The sequence below is a fragment of the Blastomyces gilchristii genome, assembly GCF_000003855.2.
Source record: "Blastomyces gilchristii SLH14081 genomic scaffold supercont1.2, whole genome shotgun sequence".
NCBI lineage: Eukaryota > Fungi > Ascomycota > Eurotiomycetes > Onygenales > Ajellomycetaceae > Blastomyces > Blastomyces gilchristii.
The window spans coordinates 5777084-5799866 of NW_003101681.1; the positions used below are offsets into that span (position 1 = coordinate 5777084).

The 22783-nt window shown below is 43.7% G+C and overlaps 4 protein-coding genes across 4 annotated transcripts; 2 read left to right on the top strand and 2 right to left on the bottom strand.

Moving 5' to 3' along the window:
• The first annotated feature begins 5980 nt into the window (after positions 1-5980).
• BDBG_01526 (uncharacterized protein) lies at positions 5981-10539 on the top strand. Its single transcript, XM_031720375.1, has 2 exons — positions 5981-6543; positions 6702-10539. Exon 2 carries the CDS (start codon positions 6793-6795, stop codon positions 9613-9615), a length of 2823 nt encoding a protein of 940 aa, XP_031576535.1. The 5' UTR covers positions 5981-6543; positions 6702-6792; the 3' UTR covers positions 9616-10539.
• Positions 10540-11198: 659 nt separating this feature from the next.
• BDBG_01527 (uncharacterized protein) lies at positions 11199-12942 on the bottom strand. The gene has a single exon (XM_002628573.2). The coding sequence runs from the start codon at positions 12681-12683 to the stop codon at positions 11427-11429; it is 1257 nt and encodes a 418-aa protein (XP_002628619.1). The 5' UTR covers positions 12684-12942; the 3' UTR covers positions 11199-11426.
• Positions 12943-14593: 1651 nt separating this feature from the next.
• BDBG_01528 (uncharacterized protein) lies at positions 14594-16166 on the top strand. The gene is made up of 3 exons (XM_031720376.1): positions 14594-15288; positions 15400-16064; positions 16143-16166. Exons 1-3 carry the CDS (start codon positions 14970-14972, stop codon positions 16152-16154), a joined length of 996 nt encoding a protein of 331 aa, XP_031576536.1. The 5' UTR covers positions 14594-14969; the 3' UTR covers positions 16155-16166.
• Positions 16167-16826: 660 nt separating this feature from the next.
• BDBG_01529 (uncharacterized protein) lies at positions 16827-20740 on the bottom strand. Its single transcript, XM_002628575.2, has 2 exons — positions 18816-20740; positions 16827-18749 (listed from the first exon to the last, which is right to left on the bottom strand). Exons 1-2 carry the CDS (start codon positions 19135-19137, stop codon positions 17668-17670), a joined length of 1404 nt encoding a protein of 467 aa, XP_002628621.1. The 5' UTR covers positions 19138-20740; the 3' UTR covers positions 16827-17667.
• Between the last annotated feature and the right edge of the window lie 2043 nt (positions 20741-22783).

Below are 22783 nucleotides of genomic sequence, written 5' to 3' on the forward strand. Positions count from 1 at the left end.
ACATAGCGAGGTCGAGTGGCGCTTTTAGCGAGGTTGACTTTTCTGATTCCTGAGAAATTACGGAGTAGAGAAGATAGTGAATAGTGAAATACTAAGATCATATAACTATATAATATAAACCTTTTTTTTTTTTTTTTTGCTTAGAAGTAAATTAGTCGTGAGTAATATCTCACACAAGATCAACCTCTTTTCACACCGAGAATTGACATTTGTAGAGGCTACACAGTACTCCGTAAAGGTGATTGTGTGAAAGGTGTAAAGCTTGTGTGATTGAAAGGTTGCTAGCTTGTGAAAAGTTATATAGTGAAAGGATTAGTAAGCCAGATCACATGACCTGACATCCCCACTCATCAGAGTAACTATACACAATGCTATATACAAAATTCGCCTTCAAATCAAGTACAGGTACAAAAAATGACTGAAAAATGTAAAGTAATAAAAAATCAGTCATGATATATATCATTTTTTATCTCTCTATCTCTTCATCTTCATAATCTCCTTTCAATGCATATATTTCAATGTTTCAAGTGATTTAGTAAGCTCATTCACTGCATTCTCAGCAGATGAAATATATCAGATACATATCTCATTCTTACAGACAAGATTCTGAAGAATGTCAAAACAGATCTCTATATACTTCAAGCAGCATGAAATTGCTTCAGAAGAGAATAGCTCTATGACAGACTTATTATCAGCATGAATTGTATAAGTTAGACTATTAACTGTGATGAAAATAAGATGATCATCAGCATTCAGATTGTTAAGATAGAATGAGATGAATTCAGCATCTTCTAGAAGCTCTCAGAGACAGACAAGCTTATATACAGTCTTAAAGAATGCAATATATTCAGTCTCTGTTAATGACTTAAAGATCTCTGTTTATCAGCAGCTCCGCCATGTAACAGGGTCATCTATTATATAGATGATATAATCAGTAGTTGAACAGAATTCTGAATCTCTATCAGCTCAATCAGCATCTGTATATGCTACAGATTCAATTTCAGCACCTCAGTGATAGGTTATACTCTCATTGATTGAACTCTGTAGATATTGAAGTGTATACTTGTATACAGCTCAGTTCTTTGATATAGATCAGAAGCTGAATTATTCAAGAAATTCTGTGATGAAGCTCATATCAGAATGTATATTAAATGTCAGATATTATAGAGATCTGATACCAGATTGATAGAACTGTAGAGTAAATTCTGCTATGTATGCAATTGATTTCTCATCATTATTCATGAAATTGATGTTCTTCTCTATAGAAGTGAATGTAGAATGATAGTCATTTATTGAGAACTTCTTTAGAAGATTTCTTATAAAGAGAGATTGAAAAAATATCAATGAAGTTAAATCTCTATCAATCTTCATTTCTAGATAGCAGTTGAAATTCTCTACATTCTTGATCTTGTAATTAGCAGTGATTTCAGCTTTGACCCAGTTCAGATCTTCAATTTTCAGGCTGTAGAGATGAATATTATTCACATAGATAATTATATAGATCTGTCTTTTATTGTGAATAAATAGTTCAGTATTATAGAGACTGACACAGAAGTCTGAGTGTAATAGCATCTTTCACAGCTTTTTATATTATAAGAGTGCTGCTTGCTTAAGACTGTAGAGTCTCTGTATCAACTCATACACAAGATTATCATAATCTTTGCAGAATTCTGTGAATTGATTCATATATATTTATTCATCAGCAGGCAGTTGAGTGTTTGAAAAAGCAGTTATCATATCAATCTGCAGAACATATCATCCCCAGAATGCTGAGATTGTCATGAGAGCTTGTGAGATGAATGCAGAGATAATGAGTGTAAAAATTCTTGAGTAATTAACTTTCTTCTGTTAAAGATTTTCACAGACAACTCAGCAGACCTTATAGCAGATAACATCACTCATATTATTAAACTTTTTATCAAATACTCATTAATTACAGAGAACACTCATTTATAATATTCTCTTAATCAGTTATCAGACTTCTATCTGTTTTAAACAGTTGATCTCTTTAATACAGGTCTTGTAATAATATTTTCATTTCATAGAAGCTTTGACGCGTGTGAGGTTTTTTGAGATTGAAAGTGCAGTGATCTCAGAATCAGTGAATAGATCTTCAAGACTATCTCTCACTGAAGTGATATTTCTTGTAGATGTTGAAGAATCATTCAATTCAACTGTGAATTCTGAAGAGTTCAGTGTATTCTGCACTAAAAAGATAGATATTCTCACAGAGATTTCATAGTTAATTCATCAATTATTAGTGAGTATAAGAAATAATGAACACTCAGATTGAATTTTCTCATTAATGAACAGATTATCTATTGATAAATCAGAAATTACTGCAATCTCTTAACAGACTGCAGTGAGTAGGTCTGATGTCACTGAAGAAATCATCACAGCTGCTTTACAGACTGTATTGAGTAGAATCTTTGAGTTGTATGAAGTAGTTGATATCAATGAATTGACAAGATGAAGATTCTTCTGAAAGATAACATCTTTTAATATGTATAAACACTCATTGAAGAGGTTCATCAATCTATAATTAATAAAATCATCATAACTCACAAAAATCAACTTTTTGAAATGAGAAGCTATCTTATTGATGAGCTTGAGAACTATCTTTAAGAATGCTTTGCAACCTCATCAGTGAATGCTGTGTATAGAAGATAGAGCTTCAAGTCAGGCCTCATATAATATAATCAGCTTTGTATTTTCAGAGCTCTCATACAATATTATTGAGATTGATATAAGATTAAGCAGCTCTGTGACTGCAATAACTGTCTCATCTCACATCTTTTTCAGAGCTGAAGAGTCTATTAATAGTGATTGAGACTTCTCAATAATCAAATCAATCAATTGTTCAGATACTTCATCTTGCTGTGAAGTATAAGAGAAAGTCAGCTTTCATTTTATATCTTCACTAAGTATATATACTGCAACTGCATTTGAATTCAATTCTTTATAATCTGAGTGAATAATTGCAATATCACATCTCAGCAGATTCTTGATAAATTGATTGAAGATCTATAGATATCTCAACATCTCATTCTTGCATTTCAATAGAAATATTCATCTTATACAGATAGCATCATCTGTTATCATCATTGCAAGCTTCTTGTCAATGTAAGATAATATATCATTCTCAGTTTCAAGAGTCTCATCATCACTGAAGATATTCACTCAAATCTTCAAGACCTTGCAGGTGGCACAATGTGGTATGAAATTCTTGTAAAAAGCATGTTTCTGTTTAGTCTTAACACATGTGACACAGAATGATAATTTCTTCAGACTGATAATGATAATATTAAATCACAGATCTCTGATCATTTTTAATATACTATTTTCACTGATATGATCAAGTCAATGATATCACTTATCTATCAGAAGCTGTTTCAGAAGAACTGCAGATAATTAAGATGAAGATAAGATAATAAAGAAATCAGTATCTGAATTCTTAGAGTTAATTAACTATTCAATCTTCTCACAGCTGAAAGATCTCAAAGACTCAGTACTTGAATTATAATCTGTTGAGATTGTCTTTGATTTCAGAATGATCATATATATCATCACTTCATACATTGAGTCATTTATTATCTCATAAAATGTCAGTGAGCTGTCAGATAGAATGTAAATATTATTGTGAGACAGATTGATATAGAAGATATCACTGTTGATAGATAATAGAAACTTAAAGTAGTTTCCAGCATTAACTTGTATATTACAGTGAATATAGTTCTGACATTTCATAAGCTCAGCAGAGATCAGATTTATGAATAGTTCTGACATATAGTATACATAATTGAATTCTATCAATCTTTTACTCACTGAGATGAATGTAGTATCAACACTCTGAATCTTCATAATAATCTTATTAATCACTTGAACTGTTGAATTATTGATTACTATAAGTTCTGAAAATTGTGATCTATCACTCACTATGTGACATTCAGTATCACTATCTCATATCATGAGAGAATTCTTGTGAGGTTTCATAAAACAGGCTAATACATTGATAATCTCTGCAAGATTTATCATCTGATAGATGTCTGATTCATCTGTAATAAATAGTTAAATTCTACTCTCACTATTGTTCTTTTTCTTCTTTTTCTTGAATTTCTTTATTCTCACAGTATTGTTTATTCTTCAATTATTCAGAGCATTGTCTGAATTGATTAATTAACAGATGTCAAAGTGAGATCTCTCACATTCAGAATATGTAGATGAATTTTCTGATCTCTGATGATTTCAGAAGCTCTCTTAAGTACTATTATAATTATATTCAGTACAGTCTTCACAGGCTGAATTCAATGTATTATTGTTAGAATTGATAGATGTAGTGATTATTGTATCTGTTGTAGCAGTGTTGACTGCAGAATCTGTATTCTGTAGATTCTTTTTATCTTTTGAAGAATTAAGCTGTAAACAGATCTTCTTCATAAGAAGATCAATATTCAATATTATAGCTGTGAATTTGAAATTCTGTATCTTCTCTATCTTCTTCTGAACATAATTTCTTCAATTGTTGAATAGAACTGAGTAGAAGATATCAAATATTCACATATCTGAGAAGAAAGCATTCATCATCTTCAATTTTATAATAATGAACTGAAACTTATTAAAGAATGTGTGTAGATTGATGATCTGTGTATTATCAAGAGACATGAATTTCAGAACTATCTCACAGTGTAACTATGTTTTAAGAACAGAGTATTTCTGTTCAATTGCATTTCATAGAGTATAAGTAATCTGATTTTCATCATATTTGAAGAAATATAGTCTGACACCTGTATTCAAGAAGTTCAAGATGAATGTGTAGAGCTACTGATTTCTGACATCTCAGAATAATACTTATTTATCATCTTTTTATAGAGAGTTCTGAGTCTGTTATTTCTCTATTATATATTAACACTGTGTATCAATCAGTTTCAATTTCATGAAGATGCTTCATGTGATGTAATTGAATATATCAGTTAGACTGTTTAATCTCACAGTATTCTTAACATCTTTCTTAAATTAAGAGATTATCTTGTCAACACAGCTATTCAGTTTATAAAGATTGAATTTCAATCTTTCACTGAGATTAGAATTTCATGTGACTGTACAGACTGTTAATATAATAACAGAATAATTATTAACATTCTGTGATTAATCTGTAGAGAATCTCTGTTCACAGAGTTTTTTCAGTTATAGTTTAAGTTTTAGAACTCTTCACTTCTTCTTCTTTATCTCAAATATTATCTTGAGATGCTTTATCTGTTGATCTGATATTATCTCATCTGAACTGTTAACTTCATAAGAACCAGCTTTATCAAGCTATTAAGTAGATTAAAGAGATGACCTGACTGTGTTAGAAGCTGTATTCAAATCAGCTTCTCAAGAGAGTGTTTCAGAGTATTTATCAATAAAGCTTTTAAAAGCTTCAGAAGAATGTTCACTGACAGAGTATATAAGTATAAAGAATTATCATCATCAACTGCAACTGACTCAGTGAAAAGAATGTGAGATTGTGAACATGTATATAAGTGAGATTGTATTAAATCTGTCATCTTAATATTTATTCATTGAATTCTTGTCAATATTATTCTCTTTTCTTGCTTTTTTTTTTTTTGCAAATGTGATGTATTTTCTGCAAGTCTCTTTTTTAAGTGAGCAGTAGTATTTTTAATTATTAAGATCTTAAACACATCAATACTGATAGAATAAGACAATTTTAACTTCTGATAAATGTATTGAATGAAGCAGTAGTTTAATAATAATTATATTGACAAGAAATTCTGAATTGACAGTGATTTTGCATAAAATGAGTCTCATAACCTGTGAAAGGTGTAAAGCTTGTGTGATTGAAAGGTTGCTAGCTTGTGGAAAGTTATATGGTGGAAGGATTAGTAAGCCAGATCACGTGACCTGACAGATTGATTGTGGTTGGAGAAAATGTGGGGGACGCGTTGATTTATTTATGTCAGCTGACTGTAACATCGCGACCCGCTCTTTTTCCCGAGAGATTGCAATGTAACAACGGTACGGTACGGTACGGAGTACATAACATAAATTCCGCATCGCAGAAGCGCAGAAGCGTTGGAATATCAGACTATCACCATCACATCATCACAAAATAGAGTGCTGGGGTCTTCTTTCTTTCTCAGGTCCTCTTTTCTTTTCTTTTTCTTTTTCCCTTTCTTTTTTTTATCATTCTTCAACCAATTGGCAAGAATCAAGGCCGCTCGCGATTTTCCTTGATCATCGCTGTCCGCCATTTATTAGTTGCCCAATGGCCCGCTCAGATCTCAGCCAACAAGCTCCATCGCCTTCGTCCGTCTGGTCTCGCTGAGCCCTATCACAATAGTCCCGACGATCCTGCAGCCAGAGATTCCCTTTTCGACCTTGCAATTGGCAACTCCCCCGCTGTGCAAGTCTGCGACCTACCGCGTGGGCTGGCATCCTGTTTCCTCGCGCCACAGCATCAATCGTCGTCGTTTGACCAGTCCATATTCCTGTCCGAATCTGTATCGACTGCTGTTTAATATCCCCTAATCCATTGCTCCCGTGAGTCCCTGTTGCCACAATTGTTCTTGCAAATCAGGTCGCACTGGCGACTGCGGTGCGACCCCCAATGCGCTATGGGCAATCCCAACTGGCAACACAAACCCACGGAAATAAACCTCCCATCGTCGTCTGGGGAAAGATTGTCTGACCTTTTGCAGATACAGACTGAGATCTCGATACGATGGATATTGTATGAAACAGAAGGAACAAAACAAAAAGAAGGAAAACCCGTTCTGAAACTACGTCGCTATGGACGCCCGTCCGCATACCTCTTCGTCGTCCACGACGTCACCCGTGTTAACACAGCCTCCGCCGCTACAAGCACCACCTAAATTTTCCAGATATCGTTCCGTCCGGAAAGCTGCTGAGGCACAGGCAATTCAGAATGCAGCTGCGCAGTCCTTTCCAACTCCCTTGAGCCCGCCCCCGTTGCCTATGAGTTCCGAGATCGGTTCGCCGCCGCCGTTCTCTAAGACACAGAATGAATCGATCAAGCGCAGCATGTCTAGATACCGACACGCGAAACCTAGTGCAACCAAGACTGCCTATCCTGTCCCTTCCCCCTCGCCGCTTCCAGCTGCGGTGACATTACCTACCCGTCCACACACAGACGGAGACTGCATGCAAGACCTTCAGGCAAGGGAGCAACACGAGATTACCCCGAAGCAGCAGGGCGCGGGATCTACCAGGCTACAGGACCACTCGGACACGGCGCCTGCATCCGATGCGTCTTGCTCTCAGGGAGCTGTGCAGTCAACAAGTCAAAGTCATGACACCAAAGGCTCACATGGAGCGGGTCCCATAGATAACATCGCGGAAGATACAAAGCCACCCACTGGATATTTCTCTCTAGAAAGGCATAGTAGTATGTCCAGCATGGAAGACTCTCGACCCCGCCGATCACGTACGCATACTGATCCTGGGCGTGCAAACGTCCGCTCTCCCACGAGTGAATCGCATAATACCCCCGCCGTGCCTGGTAGACTACGCACCGTTCCTGAGCCAAGAATGCTAGACATTCGGGACCATGTGCAAAACATTACCAATGAAGAGCTCGCCGCGAATGAGAGAGCGGCTGCAGCGCATAATGGTTTGAAGTCGAAACCCCAACTAGTGAAAGTGAAAGGGGGCGGGTTCTTGTCACGGATGAAAGCCTTGGATCCTACTTCGAGCTCGAAACCTAACAACAACAGCAGCGGCGGCAACAGTCATCATAATAATAATCGAGAAAGATTAAAGACACTCATCTCTTCTCCACTACCAATCAGCCCTGACGAGGTCAAGGTGGCCTCTGGCAATGAAGCACCTATCTCTGCTGTCAATGCCGGCGAAAGAAAAGTCCTGGTAATTTGCAACGACTCCTTTATATGTCTCCCGTTTACCCCGACTACGCAGGCGCAGGATCTCCTAAATTCGGCGGCAAACTGTTTGTCAGAGAACATCGAGCCGCAATCTTCGATTCTCTTGGAATCTTTCAAGCAGCTCGGTCTAGAACGACCACTGCGAAAATACGAACACGTACGTGATGTCATGAATTCATGGGATAGCGATTCGCAGAACCATTTAATGGTGTCACGGCTGCCGGACCAGCGTGAGAGGGAGGGCCTCGATGTCAGATTGGCTCCGCGTAAGCAGCCCTCGGAATCTATATTCCACCTTTACCATTCTCAACGCCCGGGCAAGTGGGAAAGACGCTGGGTTACCCTGCGGTCAGATGGCCAGGTCACTATCGCGAAGAAGCAGGGTGGAGAGTCCATGAATATCTGCCATTTGTCTGACTTTGATGTCTACTCGCCTACCTCACTGGAGACGGTGAGAAGGGTCAAGGCTCCGAAACGGATATGTTTTGCAGTCAAGAGCCAGCAGAAATCTAGCATGTTCTTGACAACGGAGAATTTTGTGCATTATTTTGCCACCGATGATGAGCAAATAGGGTTGGGGTGGTATAAGGCGGTTCAGCAATGGCGGAGCTGGTACCTCGTGAATGTTCTGGGCGAAGGTGATAAGGAGGAAGATTCGATTAATTCGGATGCGAAATCTCCGCAGTCGGGAGCCCAGAAGTCGAGGTCACGTCAGGGTTCCGATGCCTCTATTCCCTATCAACTTGGAACATTCAAACCGCTTCTGGATATGGATATATCAAAGTGGAAAATCGAGCCTATCGACAACATCCCAGAGGAGGTTTCCAAGGAGCCATCCATATCAAAAGCTGCTTCCGTCCATGGTCGCCCAACGCGCCCTCAGAAACGACCCTCCACACCCGCAAAGAAATCCAAAAAGGAGCCCACCACCGAATCAGACCCCGACCCCTTTGTTTCTTCAGGCCTACTTGGTAAAACATACGCCCAACGCACAAAGGCTCTAGAGGAACGGGAAAAAGACGCTTCCCAACAAGCATTCACCGGCCTTGGCCTCCTCCGAAACCTAGCCACTGAAAGTCCCACTTCCCCCAGTGACCGCTCAAGTCGCCGAAACAGCCGCGACTACACGTCACCACAAATCCCCACAAGCCCCAAAGATAGCATCAATGGCGGCCCCTTCAGCAGATCCAAGTCCGTCAAGCAGAAACCCAAACCCCTCATCGACCTGACGCCCGTATTCCAAGAACCGCCCCAACACACGCGAAAGGGGCGAGGCGTTGCCGCGGAACACGGGCAACCGCTGGTCGAGGCAGCCACGAGCCCTGAAGTGCCGCCCGGTGCAATTGTAATTCCCAGCGCAACCACCTGGCGAAAACCAGTACAGTCACCTGCGACTTCTCACGGTGCTCCTCCCAATATCACCCGCGGCGGCGGAAGCATCCACCATACCCGCCCCACAACATCCCATGGCACCACCACCACTATCCGACGCCGTGAACGCGCCGCTACAGTTAACAGCAGCAGCTACAACAACGAGTCCATCCCGCCATTGCCCGTCACAGCCCCGGGACAATGCTACCCGAAAACCTCCAATCCAAACTCCAATCCAAATCTCAAGCCCCCACGCCCTAACCCACACATCCCCCTTCGCGCCTACAGGTCTCCTTGCCCGCGCTGCCACAACCGCCGCGGGCCCGCCGGGCCGGTATGACACCGGCCGCGGTGTGGCAACGGGCGATAGGAATAATTTCGCGAAGCCGATGGTGGATCTATCGCAGGAGAGTCAGTTTGTGGAGGGGAGTTTGTTGAGGGGGGTTGAGGCGGGAGAGGTTGTTGTTGGGAAGGGGCCTGTTGCTGGTGATCGGAAGTGAATTATGCAGCAGGGGCGGGGGTAGGTTAATAATATGACCCTTTCTTTTTTCCTAGGATTTAACTGGTTTGAAAGGGTCTGGTAGGTATGTTGAGGGTTGGGAATCTGGTTTGGGGAAATTTACGAGTTTGATTTCCTGTATTGTCTGTGGATGATTGATTGGCGATGTCATTGATTTACGAATGGGCCTCTTATATTGTTATTGGGAGGGAGGGTGTTTTCTTATCTGTTCTTCTACTTCTTGTGCTGCCCTACACCTTAGCAGCACAGCCTCCCTTCCACTTTTCGGAGCTTTTTTCTTCTTTTCTTCTTTTCTTTCCCTCGCCCTCTTGAAGGACGCGAAGGCTTTCTTTCTTCTTCTTCTTCTTCTTCTCCCTTTTCAACCATACAGGGTATCCATCCGTCACTGCACTTCTCGGGATTTATTATCTTAACATTACATAACTATATATTCTTCTTTTTTCTGTTCATTTTCTTCTCGCATCAAAAAAACAAACCTCTTATTTTTTTACCCTTGCTTCTTTCCCCTTCTCTTCGCTCTATATATGCACTACACTCTGCGAGGGAAGATTTGAGGTCCGGGGGAGGGGATTTGGCATGAGAAGAGCCTGAGCGGGCAACCAGGCGAATAATGAAATTTAAAATATACATATATCATCTCTACTAGATTTACCTGTGTCTGTTTTGTCATTTCAATGTCTACAGTACAAAAAAGTAATAAATAGTCACGTGATCAATTCACGACAATAGATCCATGGATCCGATCCTACACAGCAAAACATTCTCTTCTCCATCGCATCCCACAAGGGGACATCAAATAGTGAAAAGAAGAATCCAACCCCATCCAAGCCGCGTATATAACGCAGGCCCGTACGAGAACAAAGAGGTATACAACAGCGACGACAAATCAAGGTCATCAAGCCATTGTACATCATAAAACCACAGCCACCCTTTCAGCCTTCTCTATTTGATAGGAGGCGGCGTGGCATGGTTTTTTTTTTTTCAAAATTGTTTCAAAAATTCCCAGCCGATCCGAAGACCAACATGGAGCGGTCAGTAGTTGTAGTTTTCAACTAGCAAAAACGTTGCCTCAGGCGAACCTTCACTGGTAACGTAAAACCCGTGCACTTGGATGGGGAAGGAAAAGAGAGAGAAAAAAGAATTGTAAAAAGAGTTGGGGGACGACGAGGAGTATTTATAGGGTTGGGCGTGGGAGTCACGGGTGGCGCTAGTCGTAGCCGAGATTCAGGGCGGATGCTGATTGGCGGATTGTCGGATGTTAGTCAGCGGCTGGTCTGGTCATGTGATGTAATGTTTGTCTTGTTTGTATATGGAGTGGCGAATGTGTGGTAATAATGTACTATACATTACATATATACACAGGGAGGGGAGGCGGTGCGACCGACCAGAAGCGCATATGGAAGTTGCAAGATGGAGATTATTGTGTGACGGTTGTAATTACTAACGGACTCGCTCCTGCAGGGGTATCCATATATATATTTCCGAAAAGTATCCGCCTTTCCATGTCTGTCAACAGCCCAAGACATCTGATGTAGCCCTTGAAGGAGAGAAAACAAGATGTCAATAACTCCCTTTGCAATGAATAAATGAAAGGCAGAAAGAAGAAAAACAAGGAAAGTAACGTTATCCCATCACGAGCCCCCCGACTTCGCTTTGATCTCCTCCATCTGCGTCAGAATCACCTCCAACTCCCGCTCCCGCTCCTTCACCCTCCCGTTATCCTTATCCTTATCACCTCCCTCCTTCAATCTCTCAATCTCCTCCCTAATCTCCGTACTGTTTTTCCTCAACTCAAAATACCTCAAATACTCCCCCTTATCCCCGCCGAAACACACCCCGTACCCCTCACAATAACAAGTATACTCATCCGGACAATACTCCTCCACCCGCCCAAACACATACTGCCACAGATACTCCCACACCCGCCCGCTCAGCCGGTCATCCAGCGCCGTCGCCAACAACCAATTCCGAAACTCCACATAGCGCTCGCGCGGCACGGAGCGGATCCGGTCGGCGCTCACGGCAAACTGGCCGCAGCAGGGCTGCGAGAGGACGCGGGGGATGGGCGTTGTGGGGAACAGTTCGGTCCACGCTTGGCCCATCACGGCGGATTCGGGGATGTTTAGGATGTCGTCTTGGCTTTGGGTTTCGCCCGTGTCGCTGGCGCTGGCGCTTTGACCCGCCGTCGTCGTTTTGGTGGTGCCTTGGTCGGTTGGGATGGTGGGGTGGATGTGGTCCGGGCAGCCCGGGTTGTGGTGGCAGCGCAGGTTCATGTAGCCGTCGCGCAGGACCTTGGCGCTGCGGAGGCGTTGGACGGCTTGTGCGGAAGAGGAGGAGGAGAGAAAGTCGTTGTTGTGCCATGTGATGGCGTGGGCGTGCATGAAGATTGAGATGTCTGGGAGGGCGTGGTAGGTGTCTATTATGTAGGTTAGGTAGACCATGGCTTCGTGGCCCTTGTTGGCGGGGACGGTGAGGTAGGGGAATATGGTGGGGGTGGTGTTGTTTAGGGTGGTGGGATTGTCGACGACATAGATTGCGGTTGTGAGGGTGGGGTCTGCGGAGGAGAGGCTGGAGGCCCAAGTCGTGTCTTCTTCGAGCAGGGAGGCGATTACGAGGGTACGGGTGAGGTTGTGAGGCGTGGACGGTTCATCTTGAAGCCGTTTGGGGTCGGAGCTGGACGCTGGAGGAGGAGGAGGAGGAGGCGGAGGAGGGCGAGGTGGTGAAGAGGTAAGTTTCGGACTCTGTACAGACGAAGCCGGATAGGATGTATTTGGCGCGTGGAAGGAAAAAGGACCCTGGCTGCGATAGTAGAAGGCCAGCAGCAGGAGGAGGACGATGGCCAGCGTAAGGCTGACCAGCTGCCTGCGATTGGGATATGTGCATTGCATTGTGCAATGCCTCACTCACTCATGGTTGTATTGGGGGGAGGGAGGGGAGTGGTCAGGCCATAGCGGTAACTAGGTGATGAACTAATAGACAGAACAATGAGATGAAAAAAGGCCGTCAAAACACAAGCTTTGATGAAGCTGATGGGATGAGTCGTTGTCTCTCGCAACCGCCATTTTGTGTTTTGCCTCTTCTAACCGGCTGAATTGCCCTCTTCCACCTGCAGATCATGGGTTAGCCCTGGCTCCAGCTGTTCGGGTTTGGCACGGAAATCCGAGTGATGATAGCAAGGGGGAGGAAATGATGTTTATGCGAGGAGTTAACAACAATGCTTATGCCAGTAATATCCTTATTTTTCTTGATGCGTTTTGCTCTGGTGTCAGCTTCTACTGTTCGCAGTCCTACAGGCTACTTAACGCCGTTCCAGTCTTCTGTTTCTGATATACTTGAATAGCTATGAGAAATACATCAGGTAAAGCCTTCGTACACACATACATAAGCATTAGATGTATACTGGTGTCTCATCTGAAGCCTCATTCTTCCCCCCGCACTGTAGTCTGTGCCACACAACAAGCGCCCGCGCCTCAATGCGGCCTGAAACAATCGCCCACCTAGTTACACAGTAAGTTAGTTAAGTTACGCCTTATTACCAATGCGGCCGTGAAGGAACGCCAATTCACTTTTTTCATTTTTACGCCATGGTGAACACAAATATTTATCTTGTTGTCAGCCCAGTAAGGTGCAAAGCCTCATGATGATCACTGCCAGTCATTAATTCACACCAGCCAACAGTCAAACAATCCAACTGTCTGGCGCTTAGAACCCTGCATCTGATTGGCTTGTCAGCGGCGAATTTTGTTTGTTTCTCGAGCGCCAACTTTCTCCAGCTCCGATTGGCTGCCCCTGAAGAATTGCCCCTGTCAGAACGCGCGGGAACCGGTGGATGAACCATGGTTCCTAATCTCAGTAGCCACCACATGGGCCAATAATGAAGCGATGGTTTGGGAAGGAGTGGGGCCAAGCGGCGGCTAAAAGAGTTTATTCTTTTCCAAACATTGTTTCTTGTTGTTTGCAACTTGGCCGCGCGCGTTTGGGATTTGGTATTATTGGGATACAATGAAACACTGGAGAGCGACGCTGAGAAGGACGATGTTGTGTTCTTATTCTGTGAAATACGGAGTTGAAATCTGTCAACTTCGTATGTATCAAGAGTTCATCGTCTACTTGGCGCATGGGTGGGTTGCAGTGTTATGCAATTATGTTGGTTACCTCTCGCGTTGGTTTAGTCTACCAACAAATTCTCTCTGTTATCACAACTCTGCGGATGGAGAGTCCAGGACAAATATAGAGACGGCCGTCAGCCTTTGCTATGTTGATCAATTGATAATGATCCTTCAACTCTCCCTATCGTGCAAAAAAAATCAGCCCCAAAATTTACGAAACCCATTGAGTAATGACGACTTAGCGACTGGCAGCCTTTCTCGGCGTGCCTATGATAAGGCAGTCGGCCAGTGTGCCAGTGCCTTAACTTGTCTTGAGCCCGATTCCGACGGGAGTTTGAAGGGGCCAGAGGTTCTATCCTTGATGTTCGATTGGATGGCGGTGGGGTGGGGTTGGTATGGGGCGGGACAGATACTAACTGGATCCTGAAGGAAATAGATCAGGGGTGGTTTGTTTTAATATTCATTTTATCTGAAAATATCTGCCGTGAAAAGTTCGAATCGAACTGATTATCATAGTTAACTACTAGGCGGGAATTGATAATAAACAATGATGTAAAAAGGATGTGCATCTTCTCACCGTTTCACTATGGGGTATTTCTCTAGGTTTCGACTAGAGTAGGTAACTAACTATAAACTATCCAGCCATTTTTCTTCTAGATAATCTTCAGGCACAGGATAGTAAGATAGAGAGAAAACAGATGCATCCGCTCTCGCTAACTCCAAAAACTGTGTGGTCTGGGCGTGTTTCTGTTGTTGGCTTGCTTATCTTTCTGCGATGCGTCCACTGAAGCCCTGAATCTTTCGCCTGATTCTGTTTCTCTTCGTCTCTTCCATTCTCATTCTTCTTTTCTTCTTGATTCCCGCTGTGACACGGCAGTAAATTCCCTTGTTTCCCCAGTAATTGATATCCAATCCCGCCATCTGCTGTATGTGTCACTATCCTTGTGTTCCCTCCTTGCTATCTAATAGCGGAGTTGTCACACACTCCAACTCCGATCTGCGCGGGATAACATAAAAAGAAACAAGAAAACAGGGAACGAAAAAGTCCGTCCTTAGATCATCGACATGAGACGGATCCCCTTCTACTCCTCATCGTGCTTCTCTTTCCTCCACGCGGGGCTCCTAACCGCCTGTCTCTCTCCGCTCCTCTTCTCCAACCCCGTCCATGCGGCCAGCAGGAAGTGCTACCTCCCCAATGGCGATGTTGAAGAGGGTGACGCGCCTTGCTTCCCGCAGAACCCTGAATCCGCCTGCTGCGGCGGGAGCGAATATGTCTGCGCGACAAATAATATGTGCGCCCACTACAAAGGCGGCTACTATGTCATAGGCAGCTGTACAGATCCCACGTGGAACAATCCCGCGTGTCCTGGATATTGTTTCTTCCGTCCGTTCCTCCCGTTACCTCCTCCATATATCCATGTATATATATATATGGATATATAGATATGGATATAATATACATACATATCATCCTAAACTAATGTATATAAAACAGGCGACCACATCCACAACTCCGTCTACCGCTGCACAGACGATACATACTGCTGCCTCGACGGCCCAGAATGTAACTGCACCACCAACGCCAACACGCAAAAAATCTTTGACTTCCTCCCCTCCTATTCGTCCCTCGTCGGCTCCTCTGTCTCTCTCAACACCGCGGCTCAGACTACATCCCTATTCACCCCACCCGGCGCAACCCCGCCGCCAACAACGTCAACATCAGCGACTTCATCGGCCGAATCCACTGAATCGACCGCATCGACAACTACTACGGGCACGGAATCCAAATTCACTACTCCGACTAGATTAAGTTCAGGGTCTGGGACATCAGGGGTAAACCCTACTGGTGCCGTAGAGGGGGCTGCGGGCGGACCCACTCCCGCGCCGGAATTACCTATGAACCAATATAATGATAACGATATTGGTATGAAGATTGGGCTGGGCGTGGGTATTCCACTGGGAGTTATCGCAGTGCTTCTTGCTGCATTGGTATATCGCTTGTGGAAAAGGGGCGCTGGTGGGAATGTCAATGCTGGCCCTGGTTCTGTCCCTGGCGGTGCGGGATCTGGGTATGCTTCTGGATATACTTCAGACGCTGGTGCTGCCGCTGGCGCTGGCGGTATCGCTGGTTTCTTCAGTCGGATGTGGCGAAAGGACGACGTACGTATTTTTTGCGATAGTTACCTCTCTCTCGTTTCTAATTTCCCTTCTTTCACTCGATGCATCGCACATCGACAGGTTTCAACCTAGCTAAGAATACATAACGTAATATGTATAGCCAACAAGCCGCATTCCCATGCTCGCAAATACACCAGCAGCAGCCGAAGTGCCGGATACGTCCATGAACCAACCTATGAACGGCCACGGGTTCTCTCTAGCGTACGCCCACTATAAACCAGACGAGATAGCTATGTCGCAGACGCCCCGGCCCGTTCATGAGGTCCCTTGATGGTGCATTTCATTTTATTTTGTGATCGTGTTGAGATTTTTTTTTTTTTTTCTGGGGTGTATTATTAGAGGGATAAATAACTTTGAAATTTAAGAGTGGTTGGAATTGGTTTAAGCTAAACAAACCCCTGTGTTTTTCTACGCTGAAACAGCATGGTTGAGCGAGCTACTTCTCTTGTGAAGGAAAAAAAACATATATGTCGTCACTGTGATTCTATGCTTCCACCCACCCATTTTTCTTTTTCTTTTCTTTTCTTCCTATTTTCAATCTTCCTCATTCCCTTCTTCCCCGCTTTATCTCTGTGCAACAACAACAACAGCGGTAGCTGCACAGGAAGTGGAAACTCCGAATCCGCCGATTTAACAGATGCATATATACCAACGGGGATACCCACAGTTGGGCCTACCCGCTGTTATTTTTAGATATTGTTCCTTTTTTTTTTTTTTTTTTTTTTTTTTTTTTCTTTCGTCGTAGTTGAATTGCCGCGGCGAATGGAGGCGATCGATCATTTGTACTACGCGACGTACTATACATACTCATTCATCACTTCCTCTTTCCAGAGATTTTTTTTTGAAGTTCGAGTCCTTAGTTACCCTTCAATTGATAATTGCTCCTATAGCCTTTCCTATGACTTCTTTACCTTGCTTTTATCTGTTATATTTCCTCTAGTTTCTGGGAACTGTGCTGAATTTCCCAAGGAATTTCTCTCTCGATGTATGGTTTCTAGTGAGGCGGACGGATGCAGTGGTGCGGTTGAATGCCGCTCCTGGAGGAAACCCTTGCACTGCGTATTAAAATATCCCAACATTTGAAGACACACAGCTAGGCGGTAGGATTTTAATTCTACACCATGGTATGAAGTTGGTTCATTGTCGCATGACCTCATTTGGTCGGTCAGGAGTGAAATTAACCTTAGAATACGTGTATGGAGTACATGTGCACATTTTATCTGATGCATCTTAGAGACGCCATGATTAAAATTAGGAATTGGTTCAAAATATTAAGTAGATCTATCTATATATACCACGCCCTCCCGAGATGATACATGAAGCTTTGGTTATTTCGTTTCCGCTCATAACTTGACCCATCCTCCTTTCTTATCCTTCTAAGGCTCTACTCCTTTTTTGCCTTTACTGACAAATATAAGGAAGTAAAAGAATTATACGAGTAGCAATTTGGCTAAAGGGGAGCAGGAACAGATCTATTAAGTCGTTCCTATTAACTCGTTTTTAGCCACAAACGGTGTGTGAGATGAAAAAAATAAAAAAAGGAGAAAAGAACTCGAAAGCCAAAGTATGAGCGAACTTTTCCTAGTTAGGAATTGTTATTAACCCCACGTATTGTACGCTGATCATCATCGTTGTCGTCGCCATGTAGTTGAAAGTCATCTTCAATGAATAAATGAGCTACATCTGCATCGCTCGGCAGGGGCATGGGCGTGGCGCCGCCTCTCGGGGTAATAGAGCTGCGAGATGTGGTTCGGTCAGTACTGCTACGCTGCAGTATGGTCACGGCGCCGTGTCTTGGGGTATTTGAGCTGTGAGATGGGGTTCCGGCGGCATTGATACCCTGTAGTATGGCCACGGCGCTGCGTCTCAGGGTGTCAGGACCACAAGATGGTGTTCTGGTAGTATTACTATGCTGCAGAATGGTCACAGTGCCTACTATCGGGGTATTAGGGCCACGAGATGGGGTTCCGGCAGTATTACTACGCTGCAGTATGGCCATGGTGCCGCCTCTTGGGGCATTTGAGCCGCGAGATGGGGTTCCGGCAGTATTGCTACGCTGCAGAATGGTCACAGCGCCTCCTCTTGGGGTATTGGAGTCACGAGATGGGGTTCTGGCAGTATTTCTACGCTGCAGTATGGTCATGGAGCTGCCTCTTGGGGTATCTGAGCCGCGAGATGGGGTTCCGGCAGTATTGCTACGCTGCAGAATGGTCACAGCGCCTCCTCTCAGGGTATTAGAGCCATGAGTTGGGGTTCCGGTAGCATTGATACGCTGGAGCATGGTCACGGCATCACCTCTCGAGATATTTGACTCGCGAGATGGGGTTCCAGCAGCATCATCAGACCGTGTGTTGCCATCGTTGCTTCCAGGTGATGCGATGCATCGGAGGGCATACCGGAAGATCTCTTTAGGTTCATCATCGGAAAGGAAATACGTTGTATATTCTTTCTCAAAGTCTTCGGTTCCCTCGGCTTGCACCTTACGCTCTGGCCAGTTTTTCACTTTGACGAGAGCTGCAATGTGGAGTTTGGCAAGTTGGGATAGCCAAAACTGGTTGGCCTGTTCGAACTCTTTTTTAAAAGTTAGTCTTTCGCTGAAGTTGTCACTTTCCTCATCAGCGAAGGGTTTATCCCTCAGGATTGCTTCGTATCTATCCTGGTTATTTCCTTCATATCAAAAGTTAATATATAATAGTGAGATGAATAAGCATGAATAAAGGTAAACACTCTTACCAGCTTTGTCAGAGTTGAGTCTGAATTTGAGAACACGGTTCAAGAAGTCATTCAGAGAGAAATTCTCAAAGCGCTCCAAGTCTGTTGCAGCGTGGAGCTTTGAATGGAGGTACTGCACAGTTTCAACGAATTTATTGCCGGCAGGGGTGACAACTTGTAGGTCTTCCGCCTTGGCCCCAAGAACGCACACACGAACATCCGCGAACAGGTTTTCGAGGAACCGGTGGCTTTCGAAGTAGGGAGGTTTCGTTGTTTTGTCGAATTCAGATGCATTCCTAAGAGGAGGTGGCGGCTTTAAATGTGGCGAAGATGGCGTATACATGGGGAAAACTGAAAGAGAGAAAATTGGGGACGAAATGGAACAGGTTGGATCCGAAGATATTTTGCACTCACCAGGAGATATTGTGAACGAAAAGCAAGCAAGTCGATTGATTATACACGCCGGGCTGATTCATCTCGGAGTGACAACATTCCAAGAAGAAAAGAGAGGAAAGCATAAGAGAAATGAATTCGTGCGTATCTTATATCCTCCTATTGCAGAGAAAAATGTGGTGAAATGATCAGGAATACTCCGCATCACGGCCTGGAGCGAAAGTTCAAAAGCTGAAGGACAACAGGATACTCCTGGTATTCACCGTGGTGCGTAAATCTTGAGAATTCCAACTCCTCTCGCATGTTTTCGGGCGGTGAAATCAGAGTAATGGAGAGTAATATTCCCCCACCGAGTGGAATTATCCAGAATCGTAGTGACACTGGGTTTCCATATGCGACGAAGGCCATTGGCGGTTGGATTTGTGACGGGAACTCTTTACGGGTTGAAGTTGGCGGGACGATAGAGAGCTAAAGCACCTTTCTCTCAGGCATAACCCGCAAGTTCCCGATCTTCGAATATCTTTCAAAGGTATATATAGATAAGTACTCCGTAGAATTAGTGGAATGATCCATGAGAGATGGAAAACCAGTCGGGAAATTTTAGTAGGGAGGAAACAGGGCGCAAGCCGAACGCTTCGACTTCTCCATTTCAACAACAGAGAAGAAAGAAAGGATTTTGTTTCTTCTGTAGCCCAACATACAACGGCTACGCACGTAAATTGCTTTTCTGTCATCGAACAATGAATCCTGTTTGGTTGCAAAGATAGAACTCCTGTGCTGCGCCAAAAGTGTGAAAGTTTCTCGAAAAATTTGCTGTGGCACCGCCAATCTGAGTTGCGAAGAAAGATTCAAACTTGCAACGCTGTCCTCCGTACCTGGAAGAGAATGTAGAATCCCGCTACCCGTCTGGTCACGATGAAAAGGACATCTGCACTGCAGTCGGGTTACTCGCATGGAGAGTCCGAATTCCTGGCATGATCCTAAGGATAGCGCTATTCATCATCACCACGCCCTTCACACATTTATGTAATGCCAGTTCCTGTGTGTAAATTCCTTCATAACCGCTTTGGCTGGCGTTTCTCGATGACGCATGTTGTTTCTCCGGCACGATTTGACGATTGCGCACACCGGAACCGTGGTAGAGTCATTCCCTTCCATCTTCGACAGCCCTCATTCGCAGGCCTTGAGAAAACAGAAACACTGGGTTATGTGTGGATGTTTTCTTTGGAAAGAAGTGAGTGGCTTGTGCCAACATGACAAACATCGAACCTAAATCCGCATATTAGATCGACAAAGGGGCTCTTGGTGTGGACTGTAAAGGAAGAAAGTTCGTATTTCATTGTTTTCGTAGTCTCAGGCACACTGTTATCCGCCCATCTCTGCATCTTTGTGGCGTATCTGGACCAAATTGATAGTAGTGGGGAGAAGTCAACTGTGGAACGAAATAGTGGCTGCCCAACTTAGTTAACTAGCTTGGCATATATATTTTGGACAAGATCCATTCGTCAGGTAGCTCCACGAACTGTTGCGACGTTTACATACGTACAGTCCCGTATATCACACAAGATCCATTCCCATTCCAAGTCCTGACAATGGTCGTCGTTGGTGATGCTGCTTTTTGCTCAGGGATGACGACATCACGTGATTATTTTTCCACTTTTGGATGCTGGCTCAAGGGCACCATGTGTCTCGCAGGCCAGGAGTTTAGCAAATGCTCAACAAGGTGGTGCTTCATTTCCTGAGTTGCTGGCTAGCTGCGTGCCAACCCATTGTTGAACTTCAGCTGCAGGAGCATGATATCTACTACTACTGTGTCACCCGAATTTGATATTCAGGGTGCCTACAGTTGCACTTATATACTTCCACAGCTACAAGTACCAAGCGACCTTGCCTTTCTCATTCAGCCGGCCCAATGAAGGGAACAAGCGAATTTAACAGGGGCTATATCGCCCATTTGAGTGGGTATAAGGATGGATCTACCAGAATACGTTGAACTTTTAACTTCAGATTAAGTCTTAGTCATATTCGTGATGGGTTTGGCGCTCTTCCGCGAAGCCTAAAGATGGAGTGACGCCTATATATTTTGTTGTCCGCTGATAGGCTAATAATGTACCCAGTTCTTACACCTAGAGGTGTTTTGGGAAAATACTCCCTTGGAGAGACTGCCTTAGCGTGTCACGATCGTGACAAGCCAGGTCATCGTGGGTGAAAACCATTTTCTACCTGAGGTTAAGCCTCATAGTTGAGTTGAAAATCAGGGATAATGTCCAGAAGTCTGAGGGTCCAAGCTGAAAATTTGGACGATGCGACAAATAGCTATCGTATAGTTATGCCTTTCGAGACCTGCAAAAAATATTGATATTCATAATCACGACATCTACCAAGCAGGCTCATTCAATATTGTTGGGGGTCCCGCGGTTGATCGGCCCTTCTACCAGCAGTGCGCTGGTGGTGATTGAGCTCTTTTGTCCCAGTAGCCTACAGGTTATGAGCCTGGTAAGTGTGAGCCCTGCTGTGATCAACATGCATGAGTTCAATCCCAGAATGGACTTAAAAATTCCAAACAAATACCCTGGACATTTAACAGTGTCAAGAGACATCCTAGGAGTGTGCCCTAGAAGTCCCTTGAGCCCTAGGACTGAGTCCACTGAGAGGAGCCACTATGAGGAGCCACTGAAGGGAGCCACTGAGAGGAGTACTGTACTTTGTGATAGCTGGTCTGAGGGGGGGTGTTGGGGGTCCTGTGGTTGATCGGCCCTTCTACCAGCAGTGCGCTGGTGGTGATTGAGCTCTTTTGCCCCAGTAGCCTACAAATATTTATTTGGCTTTTCACAAGCACACCTTGCATTACTTGAAACTCGCATGGGGCTTGTAAAATCGTACATGCCTATAAATGGAGCACGAAATATAGTCCTGGTGATAAATCACAGAGCAAAAAACCGAAGGAAGCTACCGCAATCGCATCACTGTCGGTTATTAGCAATTTGCAGCTCTTTCCGGCGTATATGTGGCCCAGGTGTAATACCGGGACAAGGTATCAAAGAAAACAAAGTAGAATGTGAACAAATTCTCCTCAAAGTTTGCTACCCTATGCTATGGCTAAAAATGGTTGATAATCTGATATGACTCAAGATATATGAACCACTGCTGCCAATATAAAAGAAGAATGCTTGTCTTCAATTCTTCACCTTTTGTCAATCTCATCCCCTCTGCCTGTATAATACTCCAACCTTCAACCTCAACATATAAAATTTCCTCAAGATAGATGGTTCTGAGCATGAGTAGACAGGGAGAAGAGGGAGGCCTACTGTGTATGATATTTTGCATAAAGAGGCTGAAAGAGCTGATTGAAGTGAAGTAGAAGATGTGTGTGAAGAGTTACAGGCAGCTGAGTGTAGAATGACTAGATATTGACAAATATGAGATAATGGTGATTGATTGTGTCATTATCTGAGAGCCTTGAATCTACTTTGAGAGAGAGAGAGTGTGTGTGTGTGTGTGAGAGAGAACTAGCTTGAAAATTCAAATGTTTTGTTTGCATGAATTCTATATCTCAAATATTCAGACAGAGTAACTATGCTATAGAAAACTACTTT